The sequence below is a fragment of the Budorcas taxicolor genome, chromosome 11 (genome assembly GCF_023091745.1).
Source record: "Budorcas taxicolor isolate Tak-1 chromosome 11, Takin1.1, whole genome shotgun sequence".
Taxonomy (NCBI): Eukaryota; Metazoa; Chordata; class Mammalia; order Artiodactyla; family Bovidae; genus Budorcas; species Budorcas taxicolor.
Window position 1 is genome coordinate 100,121,495 of NC_068920.1, and position 21,403 is coordinate 100,142,897.

Below are 21,403 nucleotides of genomic sequence, written 5' to 3' on the forward strand. Positions count from 1 at the left end.
CAGGGACCACCAGAAACTGGTGGGAAAATACTTGTTCATCCCAGCAGCAAAGAAGTGCTCAGGTGAATCTTTTAGTAGTTGTTTTTCCTGTAGCACCCAAAATGGTACAGGTTTGGGAGGAGAAGTCTCCGGAGTAGGAGATCAAGACAGAGTAGGTAGCCCCTGTGTCAACCAAGAAATTCTCGGACCTACCTGCCACATACAGTTGCCCCCTTGGCTCCAGCCCCGTGATGGTTATCTGTGACAGGCAGGCTGGCTGGAGTGGGCTGCTTCAGTCCTCTTGAACCATCGTGAGGGTAGGCTTGGCACTTGACCTTGAGGCTCTTGGGTCCCGAGGGCAGAGTGCCACCCAATGTCCCAGTTGATGGCATTTATGGCAAGCCATTCTAGAAGACTTGTCACAGTTTGGACACTCTTTGGCCCAATGCCCCACCTGTCTACAGATTAGGCATTTGCCTTGTGCCTTGTCCTTCAAGGAATCAGGGTGTGCCATAGGGCTTCTCTGGAGGGTGGCCAACATCTGGGCATGCCTTGCCTCTTTCCTTCTCTCCTTCCTTCTCTCCCTCTCCTGGGTCTTGGCCTTCTTTTCCTGTTCTCTGTTATAAAAGGTATTGGTGGCTGTCTGGATCATCTCATCTAAAGAGGCAGCAGGGTCCTGCTGCTGTAGCTGTTGTAACTTAATTCTGATATCTGATGCACACTGGGACAGGAATTTGTCCTTTAAAATCACCTGTCCCTCATAAAAGTCTAAGTCCAGATTGGTAAACTTTTGGAGGGCCACTTTTAGCCTTTCCAGAAAGGCAATGGGGTTGTTGTTGGGCTCCTGAGTTATTGCTGAGACCCGGGCATAGTTGATTACTTTTTGTTGGGCTGCTTTTAGTCCTGCCTTCACACAAATTAGAAAATGATCTCTTTCCCAGATGTGCTCAGGGTCATTAGAATTCCAATTAGGATCAGAGAAGGGGACTGCAGTTTTCCTTACTAGGCATCTATCACTTGACATGTGAAGCCCCGTTGCATACCTTTGGGCTTCCTTTAAGACCCTAGTAATTTCAGGGTCAGATAAAGTTTGACTAAATATGACCATGATGTCCTTCCATGTCAAATCAAAGGCCAAGGTAATATGTTGGAATGTATCTATATATTTGCCTGGGTCATCTCTATAGCTTCCCAGGTCTTGTTTGATCTGTCTTAGTTCTAAGAGGGAGAAGGGCTTATGGACCCAGGTTGATCTGAATTCTCCTCCATTTTCAACTAAGGGACACACTCGAGCTGGCTTTTGTGGAGGGGGTGCTCCTGGATATGGGGGCACGTCTGGATACAAGGAAGAAGCACCAGACAATTCAGGAGCTATGGGAGGCTCCAGTCTTTCTGGGGGCATGGGAGGTGAGCCTTTTGGGGGGGGGGGTTCCTTCTCTTGGTTGCCTGTGCCTAACACCATCTGCCTAGTAGGCTCACTTTTAGGGCATACAACAATCCCATACTTAAGACATAATTCCTTCATATCTCTTAGTCAGAAGAAAATTTGGACATAGGGGATCTCTGTCCATTTTCCTTGTTTTTTGCAGAATAATTCCTGCTGCAGGATGATATTGTAATTTAAACTCCCATCCTCAGGCCAGTGTTCTTCGTCCTCCAGTGGATATTGTGGCCATGCAGTGGCACAAAAGAATTTTAAGCGACTCCTCTTCAGAGTTAGAGGATCGAACAGCTTTCAGTTATCAAGGAGGTATCTCAGGGGTGTCTGCCGGGAAGTGGATTGGTTATTTCCCATCTTAACCAGAGGTTTTCTGGAATCTGAGGCTGAACCGCATGAGCTTTCTGCTGAGTTCATTTTTTGCTGTCTTGGTTTCCAGCATGATGGGCCTTCCCCTGCGCTGGGTTTTCTTCCTGTTCCGCTTCTACTGTGGGAGCTTCACTGAGTTGGGCTCCTGCTGTGCTTGGCCTCTTCTGCGCAGAGGTTGTTTCAGCCAGGTTAAACCTAAGTCAGGGCACCAGAGATGTGAGGCGAGTGTATGCCTTCAGTTTTTGTCTAGTCACAACAAAGATTTGGAGTGATGGACATTAAAGACCCCTCAGTGTGTCACAGCTCTTGGGTCTTGGACAGACCATGTTATAGCTCTCAGGTCTCAAATGGACCGTGTTATAGCTCTTAGACAAATCAGTGTTACAGATCAGTGTTACAGCTCTATTTTATTTAGAAGATAGCAGGAAAATCCATCTGTGAGGTGTGAGGGCATGTCGATCCAAAGATGCAAAGAGAAGAGCCCCCCAGCGAGAGAGAGAGAGAGAGAGAGAGAGAGAGAGAGAGAGAGAGAGAAACCCCTTTGGCTCCTCTTTTTATGTTTTTTTCTTTCCCCTGGGCCTGTCCTATGCAAATTGGGCTTAGCCAGGAGTGCCATTCCACCTGAAGTCCTCACTCCAGTCCTCGGACCTTTCTTTGACCTTCCTCTGTTCTATTTTTGTGGGCTTTTTCCTTCCTTGTCTTTTAGCCACCACCATTTTGGACTCCTTTTCCCTATTCTAGCTACCTAACATGAGAAATAATGGTCTCAAGGATTCAGGTTCCTCCCATCTTTCTCTTCTGTCATTCTTTCCTTTTTAACAGTTTTGTTGAAGCATAACTTACAAACAATACAATTCTTGAATTTTAAGTGTACAATTATATGAATTTTGACAAATGTATAATCGTGTAATCACTGCCACAATCAAGAATTCCAAAAAGTTCCACTAGCCCCTTTGTAATCAAGTAATACAAGTCACTGTGTAGATATAGGTTCATATTTCTCTTGGGTAAATATTTAGGAACATGAATACTGACTGGGTCATATGCTAATTATATGTTTAACATTATAAAAAACTGACAAACTGTTTTCCAAAGTAGCTGTGCTATTTTGGATCCCTACCAGGAGTTTAAGAGAGTTCCAGTTATTCGACAAGCACACTAAAACTTGGTGTCTTAGTGCTTTCTGAAGAGCAAAAGTTTTTAATAATTATGAAGTTAATTTATGAATATCTTTATTTAGGTTTTCAGCTTTCCCCCTGCCCCCAGGTATATTCTCATTACACAAATTCAAAGATTACAAAGATTTACCTGTTCCAAGATAAAATCTTTTCCCTAGGTTTTCTTCCAAAAGTTTTATAGCTTTAACTCTTGTATTTAGATTTAGGTTTATGATCAATTTCAAGTTAATTTTTCTGTGGCATGTAAGTTAGGTGTTGAGGTTCTTTTCTTTGTTAACAAGGAGTTGTCTGGCCCAAGTGTCAATAGCACCAAGGTTGAAAAACACTGTTTTAGGTCATAATGAGGACTGGCTAACAATGACTGAATTAGAATGGCACTGAAGTGTTTTCAGCAGAGGAGTGATCTAAGCTTTTTTAAAAAGACCATGTGGCTGTTTGTTGTGAAGAGACTGAAGGAGTGGAAGGGTGAGAAATAGGATTGCTTTTAGGATGGTACTATCAGTCTCCAGCAAAGACATGTGGTTTCAACCAGAAAGACAGAAGTAGGGGCAGCAGTAAGTGATGGATTGTGGGTATATTTTGAAAGTTGAGCCTGCAGGATTTACTAACTGTCATGGGCTAAGTGTTTGTGCCCTCCTAAAATTTGCATGTTGAAATGTAACTCCCAACGTGATGGTATTTGGAGATGGAGGATTTTAGGAGGTGACTGAGTCATGAACTTCTCAGCCTCAAAACTCTGGGAAATGCATTTTTGTTGTTTAAAACCACCTAGTCTATGGTATTCTATTATAGCAACAGGAAAGAGCTATGGCACCAACACAAGTAGGCATATATAGGTATGGAAGAGAGGAGCCATGTATGACCCCTTAAGAATAATCTGTTGTGCCTGGTGCTAGAGCCTGGGGAGTGGATAGAAAGCTGAACAAATTTAGAATGGGAGATTTAATGCCCAAATAAATGTTTGGACAGGAAACAAATAGCATGTTACATATGTATCTTACGGAAATAAGAATGGATATTACATTAATGAATGAGTATCTTAAAGGGCACAATTATTCTGCATACAGACTGTTGAGTTTCTTTTAAAAATGCTTTTATATCCACAACATTAAGTTTTTTTTAAAGAAGTGTCTTCTCATGCTGTTTTTAATTTGGTGACATTTTGATAGGTGTAGGCAGTCCTAAAACTCTATTCCATCAAAGTCATTAAAGGATCTTGACTTTCCTTTCAATTTGCATCCCAAGAAATTACTGACTTCCTAGAGAAGATGTCGATGTATTGTTTAATAATTGCTTTCTGAGCATTTGTTTTGCCTACCCTGAAATATTATATTTTAGGAGGAGAAGAGGATGACAGAGGATAAGATGGTTGGATGATATCACCGACTTGATGGACACGAGTTTGAGCAAGCTCTGGGTATTGGTGATGGACAGGGAAGCCTGGCCTGCTGCAGTTCGTGGGGTCGCAGAGTCAGACATGACTAAGAGACTGAACTGAACTAACTGCAAATATTATAAGCTATGAGTCCTTATTATATATTACAAAACAGCTTATTTTTCCTTCTTACTTATCACCATAATCTTATAACCAATAACCTGATAAAGATCCTTTCCTTGACCAAACTCTACTTAGGCTCACCTGAACTCTTTCCCAAATAGGCATTCACTTTTGGACTTACATGTTTTCTCCACACTGTCCAATATCAGTAAGCATCTCCCGATGCTAAGTTTAGCCAGCATCTCCCAATCCTCCATTGGAGGATTCAGTTCCTCAGCTTCTACCATCCCCCAGATGATGTCTGATTACCCTGACCTGCCTTCTGCAAGAATTCTGTTAGCACTATTTAGCAAGTACTCTCTTTACCCCCTGATATTTCCTCCTAGTAAATATCATGGCATCCGGCCCCATTACTGCATGGCAAATAGAAGGGGAAAAGGTGGAAGTAGTGACAGATTCCCTCTTCTTGGTCTCCAAAATACTGTGGACAGTGACTGCAGCCATGAAATCAGATGATTGCTTCTTGGCAGGAAAGCGATGACATAGACAGCGTGTTGTAAAGCAGAGACATTACTCTGCAGACAAAGGTCCATATAGTCAAGGCTGTGGTCCTCCCAGTGGTCACGTATGGTTGTGAGAGCTGGACACCATAAAGAAGATAGAATTCCAAAGAACTGATGCCTTTCAACTGTGGTACTGGAGAAGACTCCTGAAAATCCCTTGGACGGCAAGGAGATCAAACTAGTCAGTCTTAAGGGAGATTAACCCTGAATATTCACTGGAAGGACTGACACTGAAGCTGAAGCTCCAGTATTTTGGTCATCTGATGCGAACAGACTTATTGGAAAATTCCCTGATGCTAAGAAAGATTGAGGGCAGAAGGAGAAGAGGGCGACAGAGGAGGAGATGGATGGAGGGTATCATCAATGCAATGAACATGAACTTGGGCAAACTCCAGGAGATGGTGAGGGACAATGAGGCCTGGCATGCTGCAGTTCATGGGGTCGCAAAGAGTGGTACTGAACTGGGCGACTGAACAACTCTTTGCCCTGATATTTCCTCTTAGTAATTTTGTATCCACTGACCCCAACCTGTTCCTTGGCCATAAATTTCCACTTTTGTTTTCTGTCCATAATTGGAATTGAGCATAGCTCTTTCTCCTATTTCAAGAGTTCTTTTTTCAAACTTTGAAACTTTTTATTTTGTATGGGGGTATAGCCAATTAGCAAAGTTGTGGTAGTTTCAGGTGAACACGGAAAGGACTCAGCAAGATACACACACATGTATCCATGCTCAATGTTACAAAGCTCTGTGCCGGCCTGGGGGCGGGGAGGTAGAATGGTTACATTCTATTGCAAGAGTTTTGAATAAAGTCTTCCTTATCATTTTAAGAAATGCCAGAATAATTTTTTTAATTTAACAAATTTTATTGACCTAAAAAGGCTTATTTCCACTTCACAGACCAAAAAAATTAGAAAATGTTTTTATAGTTTTAAAGTAATTACGGTTGCCCCCGGGCCTGGGCCCGGGTTAGGCTCCGGGTAACCCCGGGACGGCGTCTCCGCCCTGGGTGAGTGATGCGGGCCCAGGCGCGGAAAGCTAGCTTGGCCCCTACCGAGGGCCGCGCCGGCTCCGGGCCCGCCTCCCCGCGGGATTGGAGGCCCGCCGCCCCGCCCGGCCTCGCGAGGCCCAAGGGAGGCGCCGGGCTCGCCGAGCGCCTGGCAAGCCTTCCCTCGTCCCCGGGTCCTGGGAGTCGCGGCGAGACCCCGCACTTCCGCGTCCCGCTTGCCCCGCCCGCGCGGCGCCCCAGGCCGGGAAGGAACTGCCGTCAGAGTGAGACGCCGGGCCCGGGCGGGTTCCCTGCTTCCGCGGTGGGTTCTGACTTTTTAAAACTCAGCGCGAAATCCTGGCTCCCCTTCCCCATGCGTTTGCGCAAAACGCGGGGCGGGGGAGTTAGGCGGGAAAGGGGATTGGGTTTCTCTTTCCCCCGGCGTAGAGGCGCTCGAGGTAGGAAGTGAAGAGCCCGGACGCCGGCGGGCTTCCGGTGGTTCGGGCCGGCCATGGGCGTGGCAAAAAGTGGGGAGTTGGGTGGGTGGGAAGGTAAAAGGGGTGTCTTGGACGGCCGAGGGGTCAGGCGGGCGGTGGGCCGCCCCTGGCCCCGCCGTCACGGTCCGTCTCCGAGGCCGCCCCAAGCCCTGTCCCGGCTCGGGTTCAGGCCTCTGGGTACCGGTTTGTCTCCGGAAACTCGTGTTAAGCGCTTGTCATCCTAGAGGGGAGGGCCCTGAAACAGCAGGGACTAGCTTGTCTGGAACTTGCCTTGAGAGGAGGTTGGCGCTTCCTCCTGTGCTTTGAACCCTGGATCCCTGCCGCGGGTGTTCATTGTATAGACACCTTTCAGGCTTCAAGTTCTGGTATCACGGACTTGCCCCAAACGGTTTTTATCTTCTTCATACTGATGGAGAATGTTGTTAATGCTGAAAAGTTATCTGAAGACTTAAGGTTTTAAATCAGCAAATAAGTGTTGGATACCAGTATTTAAAGTCAAGATACTGGTCAGTATATATAAAGTGAAAATGTCAGTCAATTGTGTGACTCTGCAACCCCATGGTCTGTAGCCCATGAGGCTACCCTGTCCGTGGGGCAAGAATATTGGAGTGGGTTTCCATTCCCTTCTCCAGGGGATCTGCCTGACCCTGGGATCCGACCCTGGGATCCAACCCAAGTCTCCTGCATTGGAGGCAGATTCTTTATTGTCTGAGCCCCCAGAGAAGCCCCCAGTATAAAGTACTGGTCAGAACTTTTCCTTCTTTTGGGCACTGTTCATATGAATTCCCAGCATCCTTTGTGTTCCAGTTAGGAGGACAAGTGAATATTGCTCTACCCGGGTGTTGCTGCTGGGTTAATATAAGTGAAGCAGGGAAAGCCTACTGGAAGGAACAGAAACCTCGTTCAGAAGATGGATAGATTATACAGTGAAGACTACTTTCATTTCGAAGGCACTCACCAGGTTTAAAAAAAGTTCTTTGAAACTACTTAGAGGATTGTGGTTACCTTCACACTTGGTTTCAGGTTTACATGCTCTGTGTTCTGTTTTCCCTAAGAAATTTTCTAGTCCTACTCAAAAATCTCTAGTAAGATTCGCTAACCTATGTACAATTATAGTTAATTGGTTAAAGTTGTGTGGATATTCTATGGCGTTTCTACACTGTTTTTGGTAGTGCTGCATAAATTTCTAAGGCAGGGCAGTTTTCACTTCGGTGATAATGGGGAAGGGACAGGGTAGAGAGAAGCAGAAAGAAGTTGAAACAGTAGTGTGGTAGCCTTAAAACTAACTGCACAGTGGCCTAGTGCTCTGCTTAGTTACGCATCCATGAAAATCCTGGGCTTATTTAACCAATATTTATTGATTTGTGTCAGTTGCTGGGTTTGCCATTGTCCATATTATCTCAGCCAAAAGCTGTATTTTTTTTTTCTAGTGACTGAAGAGCTTTCCTCTTTGACATTTAGCATTCTCAATGAAAGGAGTATTTTCATATATATGAAATTTATTTTCTCTTTGTAGTTGGAAATTAACTCATTTAAGGTATATTCTGAATGATTAATAGGTATTTTGACCCCCTAACTGAATTTTGGAAATGTTAAGTGAGGTTCAACACGCTTTGATTTTTTTTAGTATCAGTGTCTCTTTGATTTCAATATTGTAATGTTGGTGAATCTCCAGTTTGAATATAATATGTGGGCTTTCCCAATCCCAGTTGACTTCAGAATCCTAATTTCTGGGACGGTGCATAGAAGACATTTTGAGAAACGTATTTAAGTGGAGTTTTTTTTGTTTGTTTGTTTTTATTTTTAATCACAGCCTCACTCCTTCCGTCAACAGAAGTGATGCCACCAAGACGAAAAGAGAAATACAAGCTTCCTATTCCACTTCCGGAAGGCACAATCCTGGATGACATGGAAGGAAAACAATGGGTGCTGGGCAAGCTGATTGGCTCTGGAGGATTTGGTTTGATATATTTAGGTAAAGTATAAATCACCAGATACTCTTATGTATGTGACTGTGACTTCTTAATATTTTGAAAATTGAGATAAAATAGACTTCATAAATGTAAGTTATATGAAGATAGTTAGTATTTAGTAGAATGTCTATGCTAGGTTCAAGATATTACTGACCCTAGTCCCTTCTTGTCCATGTCTTTCTAAATGACTCGTAGAAAGTCTTTTCAGAGCACAGTTACACAGTCTGCCAGACAGATGGTTAATGTTCTGTTTTGAGACTGTGTTTTCTTGGATACATCGGTTTTTGACTCAAGAGAACACAACTCTATGATTACGAACATTTCCCATGTGAATCTTAATCATTAATGTTGAAGTAGTATAAGGTTTTGGTCATTTCTTCACTAGGTCTCACTAGAGAACTGGGCCTTAGTACTCCAAGGCCATCTATTGTGTGGAATGAATTAACTTCTCTCTTGTACATCTAGATTGGTACTAGTTATGTGCTATCTTTAGGATAATTAACAGACACTTAAATATAGTTTCTGTGTTTTTTGGTACAAGTAAGGAACCTAAGTTGAGTGTGTTTTTATACTACATTAAAAAAATTTTAAATCACATTGATTTAAAAGGATTGTTCAGGGCTACCTTTTATCTATAGTTTTAAGGATCAAGGGATATCCATTATAAGATGAGATTTAATTTATAAGATAAACATTAGTGATTTAAAAAAAATCCTCTCAAGGAGAAATTCTAAATATATTGACTTATTACATCTATGTCTGGAGGCATTTAAGAAGTTGATTAAAAAAGCCTTCATTGGAAGAATCTTGGGTTCCTTATTAAATATTTTAGAGTACAGGGGAGGAAAGACATTCCCTTTGCTCTCCTAAGTTTAATAGCTGGGTTTATGAAATAAACTGATAGAAGGAAGATTAACAGGAGAAAAGGTATACAAATATATTAATTTTTTGATGTTATGTGCACAGTGATATTCAGTTCAGTTCAGTCGCTCAGTTGTGTCCGACTCTTTGTGACCCGACTCTTTGCGACCCGACTCTGTGAATCGCAGCACACCAGGCCTCCCTGTCCATCACCAACTCCCAGAGTTCACTCAGACTCATGTCCATCGAGTCAGTGATGCCCTCCAGCCATCTCATCCTCTGTCGTCCCCTTCTCCTCCTGCCCCCAATCCCTCCCAGCATCAGAGTCTTTTCCAATGAGTCAACTCTTCGCATGAGGTGGCCAAAGTACTGGAGTTTCAGCTTTAGCATCATTCCTTCCAAAGAAATCCCAGGGCTGATCTCCTTCAGAATGGATCATGGAAAAAGCAAGAGAGTTCCAGAAAAACATCTATTTCTGCTTTCTTGACTATGCCAGAGCCTTTGACTGTGTGGATCACAATAAACTGTGGAAAATTCTGAAAGAGATAGGAATACCAGACCACCTAACCTGCCTCTTGAGAAATATGTATGCAGGTCAGGAAGCAACAGTTAGAACTGGACATGGAACAACAGACTGGTTTCCAATAGGAAAAGGAGTACGTCAAGGCTGTATATTGTCACCCTGCTTATTTAACTTTTATGCAGAGTATATCATGAGAAATGCTGGACTGGAAGAAACACAAGCTGGAATCAAGATTGCCAGGAAAAATATCAATAACCTCAGATATGCACAGTAATATTACAGGGGGGAAAATAGTTGAATAAATATCCTAAAGCATGGTAAGATTTGAGAGCTTACATGCCATCTTAATAAGGAGCAGTACATGATTTTTAAGAGACATTACTAGGCATGTAGAAGAGTAGATGGGGGCTGTGTTAATCTGTAACAAAGTTTGGGAGTGATGTCAGTTTCTAATCTCTTCTGTGATGAGTCAGTCTTTCCTGGTTAATGAAGCTCTCCTAGATGTAATTTAAAACAGTTGAGTTGTGTTTTTTGGTTTTGTGCTTTGGAGAGGGGGGCGGCCAGGGTTCTCTCTTTAGCCCAATAAAGGGAGTTCAGAGAAAGCGTTTCCTTGCATTTGTTAGTTTTCAAGTGCCTTCAGTTCAAAATAATCCTTTTGCCAAACAGGCTTATTTTAGGGTGACCTTTTTGAACTGTGGTGTTGGAGAAGACTCTTGAGAGTCCCTTGGACTGCAAGGAGATCCAACCAGTCCATTCTAAAGGAGATCAGTTCTGGGTGTTCTTTGGAAGGCCTATGTTAAAGCTGAAACTCTAATACTTTGGCCACCTCATGCAACGAGTTGACTCATTGGAAAAGACTCTGATGCTGGGAGGGATTAGGGGCAGGAGGAGAAGGGGACAACAGAGGATGAGATGGCTGGATGGTGTCACTGACTCGATGGACGTGAGTTTGAGTGAAGTCTGGGAGTTGGTGATGGAACAGGGAGGCCTGGTGTGCTGCAGTTCATGGGGTCACAAAAAGTCGGACACGACTGAGCGACTGAACTGAACTGATTCTGCCACCCTTCTCACACAGATGTGTTTCATGGATCTTGAAGGATTAAACTCCTCTTCTAATGAAGTTGAGTTTTTAGTATCAAATAAATGGGTGAAATACAGTGAATAAATAACTTCCTATTAATCACCTGAGTGTCTAATCTAGTTGGGAAGATAAGACCAACACAAAAGTATAGTGTGGGTTGGATAAAGAACAACTTCCCTATTTAAAGGGTTTGAACTTGCTTAAAAAATGTTAAGTACTAGATTTAGTGACACAAGAAGCACTTTTTAACAGAATTATAATGCAAGCCACATATGGAATGTAAAATTGTGTAGGAACCAGATTTTAAAAAAAGCAGCTGAAATTTATTTAAATAATATGTATTATTTAATGTGATATATCTAAAGTATAATTCCAACACATCATTAATATTAAAAAAGGGAAATATTTCACTTCTTTAGTTAAATGAGACTAGACCAGTGTATGTCTAGTCCCATTTTAGGGACTCAATAACTCCCTATAGGTAGTGGCTACCATGTGGAATGTTGCAGATAAAGACCCTGAGAGGACTTAGAGTCTACAGAATATATTCTTTGAAGAATTAATTGTTGGTTGAAACTCTGAATTGATGAATACTCTTATATAGATGAGCGTTAAGATCTCTGGTATATTGTCTTGACTCAAGGTCAGAGAAATGGAGTTGAATAAGTTATTTCTGATGTGGCTGAACTATAGCCTTGGATTGCACAGCTTATCAGTTATTCTAATATTTGAATTATTTTGAGTAATTTCAAAGAACTACAGAAAAGTATTGATTATACTAGTCTTATTTCTTTTCTCTTTTTAAATGTAAATATTATATGTGTTAATATGTATTTAAATTTAAGAGCATGTTTAACATGTGTGTATGCATACATATATGTGTATACATGTTACTTGTGTGGTTCCTGTTGTGAAAAAGGAATTTAGGCATGTGGAATTAGGAATTTAGGCTTAGTCATGTGATTTATTTGCCCCTATTCAAATGTAGAAAAAACCTTGCTTCTTTCAGTCTAAATACTGCACATATTTTTTACTTAATTTTTCTCAATAATATTTAGTTTGCAATAATTTTCAAGATTTCATAGTTTTGAAGTACCCACTACTATCTGAATTTTAGAACCTGGATCCTGGATATATGAGCAAATGCATGTGACTGGGTAAGATTTTAAAGAAATGTTTAGCTATTTTGAGGAAAAGTTGTGTGTTGCAAATGTTGTTACTGTTCTATCAAAAGTGGCACTCATAATCTCAGCTCTTCAGTGAGATGCTGTCAGCAATAACTTTGTTAAAATTAGTTTTTACGTATTATTTTCAAGCTGAGATAATCCATATGAAATTATATCATGTTTTGCATTTTAGCATGGTTCTCATCATTTCCTGTATAGATGAAGTAGCCGGCCAGTTCAGATTTCCCTAATACCTTTGTGTCCAGCTACATTGTTAAGCATTGTATTTTCCAGACACACTTTGAGCAGACGCTTCACCAGCATTTGTCACCTAAGGCTGAGAAGAGACTAACCGCCCTGACTGACTCATGTGCACGTGCTGCTGTCCTGTAGTTTTTAGATCAATAACGAAAGCCTTTCAGTAGTCAGCAAGAAGTAAAGGGGAAGGGGCAGAGATGTTTTGTATTTACTCTAAACTTGGAGAAATAATGTTCCTGTAGCAGTAACAGAAGTAGTAATAAGAGGGAAAAGAAAGTCTGAACATAAAACAAAGTTCTGTCTTTGCATTTGAAAAGAGAGGAGGGGAAAAGGAAGAAAGGAAACTTTCAGGGAATGGGAAAGCTTGCAGTAACCTCAGGATCAAATAAGTGAAAAAAAAATTCTAAAACTTCAGGAGACAGAACTAAGAGTTTGAATTTTACTTTAGTGCTAGGTATAACACAGAACTAAGCAAACTGGGGAATTTCATAGATCACAGCTTAAGATTTTGACCTGAGCCTTTTGCGAACTGAGTGACTTTCATCTATTCAGGAATCTTTGTTTCTGTCCTCTAGGATTGAGGTAATAATACTTGCAGTGATTAAGGTAATATTTTTAAAGAACTTGGAACTTCATAAGCAGTTCACTGGAATTGATTTATTTATTTAGAACGTCCCATTCTCAGTGATAGCTGAACTCTAAATTCAGTGTCTGGTGCTCGGATTAGCACGGTGACTAAGACATGTATGGGAGGGTTTTTCCATTTGTCCTCCCATGGACTGTGATGGGCTTAGCTACTAAATGTGGTAAAACTGAGAAACACAGAATGTCAGTGGAAGTCTATGACATTTTACTTGCCAAAGTGTATGTTTTTCCCATTTCAATTTACAGTAGTACTTATGATGACATAGTGAAAATTTCTCACATAAGCTGTATCTTATGTTTCAGATACGAAAGGTATTATGTTTCAGAATTAGTCAAAAATCTAGAAAAACAGAATTATAGCTAATAAACTTTAGCCAAATTCCTATAAAGTCTTCTTATATGGCTTTCCCAGGTGGCTCAGTGGTAAAGAATCTGCCTACCAATGCAGGAGAGGTGGGTTTGACCCCTGGGTTGGGAAGATCCCCTGGAGGAGGAAGTAACAAATGATAGAATGATTTATCTGTAGAAGTTTTAGTTTTTAGAATTTGAGCAGAGCCATGACCATTTAGCATCTTTGGAATATTAAGCACAGGCTATATGTTTACCAGTTATTTGCCTCAGAGATTGAGACTGAAGTCGGACCACTAAACCCACCCAAGCCAGTTTGCTTTTTTTTCCCATAATTATAGATGTCACCCTTAACTCCAGCCTGTAATCTTAAATATAACACTCTTAGTCATAAAAACTTGAGACATTTTAACTATAAAATCCATATATGCTTTATTGACAGTAAATCAAGAGCGTTATATTTTATAAATAATGTTATTATAACTAAAGTTAATTCTTGAAGCATTAAGATCAATCATTTATTCGTGGATAAATGTTTAGATCAAGTGACTGCCATACATTTCTTGGGTAATCCTCTCAGATTAGCTCAATTTTGTTCTTTAAAAGCAGAAGAAATCTTTGTGGGGTGGGGCAGAGAGAAAATAGAGTAACTGAGAGTTGTAGATAATGTCAAAGTTTAACTCACTTAGCGATGAAGAAATAGGCTTCTGTCTAAATAGAAAAAAATTTTTATGTGTGGTTTTTATTTATTTTATTTTATTTATTTTCTTGTTTGGTGGCTCAGTGGTAAAGAATCTGCCTTCCAGTGTGGGAGATGCTGGTTTGATCCCTGGGTCGGGAAGATCGCCTGGGGAGGGAAATGGCAGCCCAGTCCAGTATTCTTGCCTAGGAAATCCCATGGACAGAGGAGCCTAGTGGGCCACAGTCCATAGGGTCACAAAGAGTCAGACACGACTTAGTGACTAAACGATGACAACTTTCTAGTCAGCTAGAATGGACTGATTTTTAAGGTATGCAGAGTAATGTTCTGAAGAGCCTAATGATAATGCTGGCAACAAAATAAAGTTACTAAAACATGCATTGCTTCATAATATATTGTGTTAAATGTTATTTTGGCAGTGTTTTATAAAGAAGACTTTGAGATAAGCAGTTAATCTGACCTAACACAGTGTAACATTGTGGTCCCACCACAGTGCTGCTGCTGCTAAGTCACTTCAGTCGTGTCTGACTCTGTGCTACCCCATAGGTGGCAGCCCACCAGGCTCCCCCATCCCTGAGATTCTCCAGGCAAGAATACTGGAGTGGGTTGCCATTTCCTTCTCCAATGCATGAAAGTGAAAAGTGAAAATGAAGTCGCTCAGTCGTGTCCGACTCTTCAAGACCCCATGGACTGCAGCCTACCAGGCTCCTCTGTCCCTGAGATTTTCCAGGCAAGAGTACTGGAGTGGGGTGCCATTGCCTTCTCCGGATTATACCAACTATACCATTTTTAAACCTTTAGCTGGGAACTAATTTATCTTATATATGACAGTTTCTAGTACAGGTTATCCTTATTTCACATTTATTTCCTTCTTCTCACCTCCAGGGTATCATCCACTAAATTTCCTAGTAACAATTTTGGTGGGAGGAGAAGGCAATGACAACCCACTCCAGTATTCTTGCCTGGAGAATCCCAGGGATGGGAGAGCCTGGTAGGCTGCAACTGAAGCGACTTACCAGAAGCAACAGCAGTTGGTATAATCTCAACAGATGAAGAGATTGCTTGGGATTTTGTGAATTTAATAAATGTGTTGTACCTTTCATAAGAATTTAAATTTCCTAGAAGTTGTATTTTAATTTTGTATGTACTGACCATTGGCTGTTAATTTTGAGTTTTAAAAGCACAGTGTTCATTTACTTACCAGCTAAGAAATCTGCTGCTGCTACTGCTGCTAAGTCACTTCAGTCGTGTCTGACTTTGTGCGTCCCCATGGACTGCAGCCCACCAGGCTCCTCCGTTCATGGGGTTTTCCAGGCAAGAGTACTGGAGTGGGGTGCCATTGCCTTCTCCGGCTAAGAAATCTAAATACCTGCAAAAGTTTGGATTCTTTGTATAAAAAGGAAGCATTCTCCTAAGGTTTACTTAGTCTTTGCTTGTCTTTTTCATTTTTGTAAGTGTCCAATCTTTTTAACATATTTTATATTATGGGTTTTCATTTTCAGCATTCTACTGTCAAATTCTTTTGCCTTAAGGGAAGATTTACAAACTGCTCTGTTCTTCAATAATTTATGCATTATGTCTCTCCCACTGCACCTGTTACTATCTTACAATGGTTTCAGTGGTCAGGGTTTTTAAATTTGAAGCCTATTGCTATAGGGAAGTTTCTTCTTCATGAAATGAGTTCACCTCTATTGTCACACAATAAAAAAAAAAACAAACTCAACTTTCAGGAGGTTCTGGCTTCCTTATGAAATATGAATGGAATTTAGCTTCTGAAGTGTTTTAGGCTTTTTTCTTTAGGCATGTAAGAAGAGTAGGAAGTAGTCTTCTTTTAAGAAACAGGAATATCTATGTTTATAAAATAAATGAGAAGAAAATTAAGAAACTCTAAAGCTCTAAATAGGAGTATTCACTAGAAATTAGCTATTTGGATGATGAAAAGTTGTTCACCCTCCTCATTTAATGATTCAGAAATGTTCATGGATCTTATACTGCTTACATACTTGGTTTTGCAATTCGTGCATATTCAGAATGTTTGTCCCTTGTAACTCCATTACATGAACTGAGTACATTATGCAATTTTCTACATGAAAGAGCATTTTAAGGCAATTATTTCAAGAAAATTTTTGAAGGTTTCCACTGTTTCTTTTAAAAGAGAAAAAGAAAGTTGTCCTGACTTCATTTAGTCAGGAAGACATTCCTTTAACATCTCCAATCAAGTAATACTTGAGGGAAAAGATTCCGTAGAAAGATATCCACTGAAGGCCAGAAACATCTACAGATGCAGTGTGATCCTAGGCAATGAGGCATGTGGCCCTTCATTGGCATTGTATGATAACAGGAGGATCTTCTGGCAGAAGAGCTGACTTTTGCTGCGTTCTGCATGCTGCCCCTCCAAGCCCATCTTTGATTGGCACCTATGCCCTATTGAAACTGGCATCACACCTTCTGAATGGGCACAGTGCCAGCCAAGCAGATGGGTATGGGCAAAAGCATGCCAGAAACCCAGTATGTGCATCAAGTTTAAGTATCAGGGGCCCAAACTCCCATCCAGGGATATAAAAACTGCAGTCTGTTGAGAGCTTTTTGTGCTTAAGGTTAAAGGACATGCCATTTCTACTCCAGCTTAGAGGTTGATTAATTTTGAAAGTCAAACAGGAGCTCCTGTGGCAGTGTCAAGCAAAATTCTATCTTTGGTGAATGAGAATTACTACTTCATGTAGGGAAGAGAAAAGTATTGTAATGAAGTTTCCAATGAGAGTTACTCTCCTGCAAGTGCCTCCAGCACTTAAGCAGCATGCATTCAGTGGAGATGAATATTTCTGTTCTCCAGCAGAGCCAGGTGCATTCAAAGCCAGATCTTCAACCTGCTGCAGTAAAGAACCCTAAATTTAGAAAGGGTAGGTAAAGTTTGGAAGAACTCCTTGGTGGCAGCTCGCACCATGAGCTGATGAGGCTTCACAAAAGTGTATAAAGGAGATGAAGGAAAAACTCCAAATTAAAAACCTTCCGATTACTTCAGTCTGAAACAGAAAGATCTTTAATAAAGGGAAAAGTTTAGTCCTTTCTCTAAATGCAGAAATTTTTTTGAATTTTATATCAATAAAAAGTTTACCAAAACGTTAGAACTGACTTAATGCATAAGTAACAAAGCTTCCTATTCTAACATTTATTTCATTGCATGTCTATCATGTATATAAACTTCACTTCTTGAATAATGGATTTTGCATAAAATTGAGTTCTAAATATCATATTCCTTATGATCGTCTCACACCAGCTACAGAACTGGGCAAAAAAAAAAAAAAAAAAGGGCATCATTCCTTGTGATCACTTTAATTGTATTCTCTAAATGCTCTTAAATTTACAAGAATGCCTGTAAGACCAGCTGTGGCAAGAGAAGCTTTTTGTAATCGCCTTATAGCCATTGCTTTTTCTTTTCCACTGTGTAAACTTTATCTATGGAGCAGATTCCATGAGACCATTGTGAATACTTCAACGTATTCAAAACATATAACTGCCACAAATTAAACTACTAAAACTAAAGCTGGTGCATTGTAACTGCCAAGTAAAGCTGGCACGTCCCTCCGTCAGACTGCGGGAGAGTATGCCATACAGTCCTCAGAAAACACAATTCATCCAGAAGCACTCTTGTCACTTGCTCTGATATTAAACCAGAGAAAGTGACATTAATTAAAGAAGTGACATGAGCCAACAAAAGCAATGAAATTCTAAGCTTTGGCTCATGTGCAGACCTTACTCCAACTTGCTCTGCTTAGGTATTGTGGCCATTTAAGAGGAGTATGGCTACTTCCCTTGTCCTCCTCCTCTCATCTTTCCATTCGGAAACATCGCTTTCAGGGAACTAAAATTTCATGCCCAGGGTTGCCCTAGCCAGTTGGTACACTGCAGGGTTTCCTAAAATAGTCATGTGGTGGCATGTGATGCATTTACTGCAGTTGGTAACTGCATGAGATGAACAACTAGGGACAGAGGCGAGTTGGTCTTACAAAAAGGCGAACAGCAGCTGAATTTGAGCAGAGTCCATAGATTCAGTAGACTGAGAGCTAGGGGAGTCTGTTGCTAGGATCACTGGTGGAAACAAATGGTGGCTGGTAGGCCTTATGAAAATTCTAACATGCTAACAAGGCAAGCAGGGGAGTAGCCACAACTTTTCTTGCTTGCTCTTTGTTCCTTCCTGTAATGTGTTCTTTCCCAGTGCTTATCTTGTTTCCTATGATAACCATTTGTATACTGTTTACCCTCCACCAATACTAGAATATAAACTCCTTGTAGGCCTTCTCTCAGAGTGCTTCAACAAGGCCCAATATATAACAGCTTAAAAAATGACTGGTTAAATTAAAACTAGTCTGTTGGGGAAAAATAATTTTCCCAACAGTCATCTTATCTGAGATGAAATTTTGTACTGTTGGTACTAAAACATGTGGCATGTGTGTAAGGGTCTGCCTTTTTAGAGTTAGAGGCCTTATTTTATTTATCTTGAGGAGCTTGAGGGGATGTAAGTTTCTGTTCATTCTCTTTCCAAGTATGTTTTTTAAATATAAGAAGCTATATACTTAATCCATAGATTATAGGTTTATTGAGGGAGTCTACTTTGCTAATGCACAGTGCAGAGAGAGTTAAAAAAAATAGGCATTACATTAAGATTAAACAGTTTTGTGTTTAGAATGAAACAATTCTACAGAGTAGCATTTAATTGAAGTAGACTTAACAGCAAGTATAAACTTTTGTGGATAAAATAGATGGGGTTTGATGTTAAATGGATTGACTTATAGGCATGTAAATATATTTAAAAAATCTACTTTTCAAAGAATATAAACACAACTTTAATGGAAAATAAATTGTTGGTATTCCTATTAATCCAAGTGAATGAAAGATTTGATTAAGAGTTTTGTACATAGTCAGAAGCTTTTGTTGTAGTTTCTGGGCATGGGTGTTTTATATTTGAGATCAGGAATTTTCTGTGTAATTAGTCTTGAGGTTTAATGTACATTTTTAATATCAGACAGACAATGGCTTCAAAGAGACAGCAGTGCTGCAAAGGAGCAAGAAAAGAAGGCCAAAGTTGACACACACAGAGGCAAAACAGTGTAGGAAAAATCAACACGTTTTGCAAAATCAATCATTGAAAATGTGTCAGTGTTCAGGAGACTGTCTTTAATTTGCAATCCAAGTGAAAAAGAGTATTTAAATATGAGAGGCAGTATTATTGAGCCCAGCATGCCTGCTACCACTTGTTTGACTAGCTCAGAATAGAACACTGAGAGGCAAGGGCTCAAAGTTAAATGAACATTTATACATTTTAAAATCAAATGAAAGATTCAGAGTATATTCATGAATTAATTTTTTTTTTCAGAACCCTAAATTTAATCAGCTGGAATTACTTTTAAAGTGCCATTCTATTTAACTTTTGGGAATGATGAATTTGCCTTTTAATAGGAGTGCTGTATTTTATCATGAAGATGAAACAAACTGTCTTTTGTTAATTATTCCCCAGAGACACTGGCCATTTTTCTCTCCTATGCTTAGTGTGGAATAAAGGCAGCTTCCTGCAAATTTATATCAAGCAAGAGCAATCGGAAGCTACAACATGTGTGAAAGAGGCTCATGGAAGGCTTAGCATCCATTGTAGCTATTCTGAAGGCCACCTAATGAAATTCACAGAGGTGATGTTAACCAAAGCCTCACTGTGGAGGCCGTGAACACAAGACACAGAGCAATGAAAAGGAATGAAAGCAAGAATCCCTGGTAAAGACTAGCAGATGAGTCATATGTGTCTGGGGCATGCTGCCAGGCATAGTTTCTGAAACCTTTTTTAGGAAATCTTCATCCTCATCCACTACTAATAGAATCTTTTACTCAGTGTGTGCCAAGCTCTGTGTTAAATGCTTCATATGGATTATTTCATTTAGTTCTCCCAGCAGCTTGACAAGGCAGTTTTGAGGCCTAGGAATGTTAAGTAATTTGTCTAATTGTCTTCCATCTCCATTTGAACTCGGGTCTCTCTGCTCTCCTGGTTGGTGTCTTTTGTCAAAGAACACTCTGAATTTATTACTAGCCAGTGAAAGTAGTGACAAATGACATGCCTGTGACATGCTCATTTCTAAAATAACTGAAATATTTAATTGATAGTATTGGCAGCTAATTTAAGAAATATGTTAGCACTGATGCTGATAATAGTGTCATTTTCATTCAGATTGACAACTTGAGGTGTAGAGCATTCGTGGTATGTTTTTAATATTTTCACAAAATCTGTGAAAGTACATCTGATATTTATAGTAAATCTAATGTTAAGAACTGGAAAAAATACATATACTAAAAATGTACCTAGAACAAACAATATTTTTATGAAAAAAAAAAGTGAAAATAACCAGTCAGTAGTGCATGCAAACTGATGGGAAAGATTAGATTTTTCTGCTTTAAAAAAAATAAGTATGTTGAGTTTATGGGGATATTATGCATTTATTTTGAGGGTAATAAGCAACAAGGACATCAAAAGAAGCCTCTTTAAATCCCTATGACAGACTTTAATAAGCATCATGTGAAAATAGATATTTTTACAAATATTGAATTGTTTTTGGCATGTCTTTTTTCCATTGGGTAAAATAATTTAAAGATATACTATTTAGAAAACTAAGTCTTTTAAGAAAATTTAAAAAAAACCAAATACTTGGGTAAGTGAAATGTTGATAAAGAATATGTTTCCTTATAGAATTTGTTCGTATACCAAAATATTTATAAGTATAGTTTAAAAAAATTATTCAGTCAACATATTATTATACAATAATATTTACCATGTACCCATAGATGACTTTATGAAAAAACTATAACATTTCATGTATAGGCAAATCTTTGTTTTTAATGGAGAAGTGATATTTATTAGATATTGTAATGCTAGTTTCATGCTTTGATACTTTTTTCTTGCCAGTATATACATAGCAAGGAAAAGAATGAACAAAGTATAATATTACATTAGAGTGCATGTTATTGAGCACTTTTGGTGATAGTTATTAATTTCAATTTCTGGAGGATGTGAAGAAAAATGCTCTTCATTACACTTCATTATGTTTCTATTAAAAGGTTATGTGTTACACTTCTGGCATAGATTTCCAGTATCAAATGTGAGTAGTGTATTACAGTTGAGGATGGAGTATTAGTTATATAAACCTTCTGTCTTACAAAGTGTTAGGAGGATGGTAGAAGGAAAAGTAGTAAAACCCACTGAACAATCCCCACGCAATACACTTCAAGACAAATGAAAAGAAAGCCATAGAATAGCCAGGACATGAAAGCAACCTAGATGTCCATCAGCAGATGAATGG

At 39.8% G+C, this 21,403-nt stretch overlaps 1 protein-coding gene across 4 annotated transcripts in view; it reads left to right on the plus strand.

Annotated features, from left to right (window-relative positions):
- Nucleotides 1–6,211: 6,211 nt before the first annotated feature.
- VRK2 (VRK serine/threonine kinase 2) overlaps nucleotides 6,212–21,403 on the plus strand; it is a 99,232-nt gene continuing 84,040 nt past the window's right edge. For 2 of the 4 annotated variants that reach the window (XM_052648494.1, XM_052648498.1), the window contains exons 1-2: nucleotides 6,382–6,469; nucleotides 8,322–8,483. In XM_052648494.1, coding sequence (XP_052504454.1) covers nucleotides 6,385–6,469; nucleotides 8,322–8,483 — 247 coding nt within the window. In that variant the 5' untranslated portion in view covers nucleotides 6,382–6,384. Of the gene's footprint in view, nucleotides 6,334–6,381; nucleotides 6,470–8,321; nucleotides 8,484–21,403 lie in introns of those variants that run through there. The other 2 variants (XM_052648495.1, XM_052648497.1) reach the window with 2 other exon arrangements.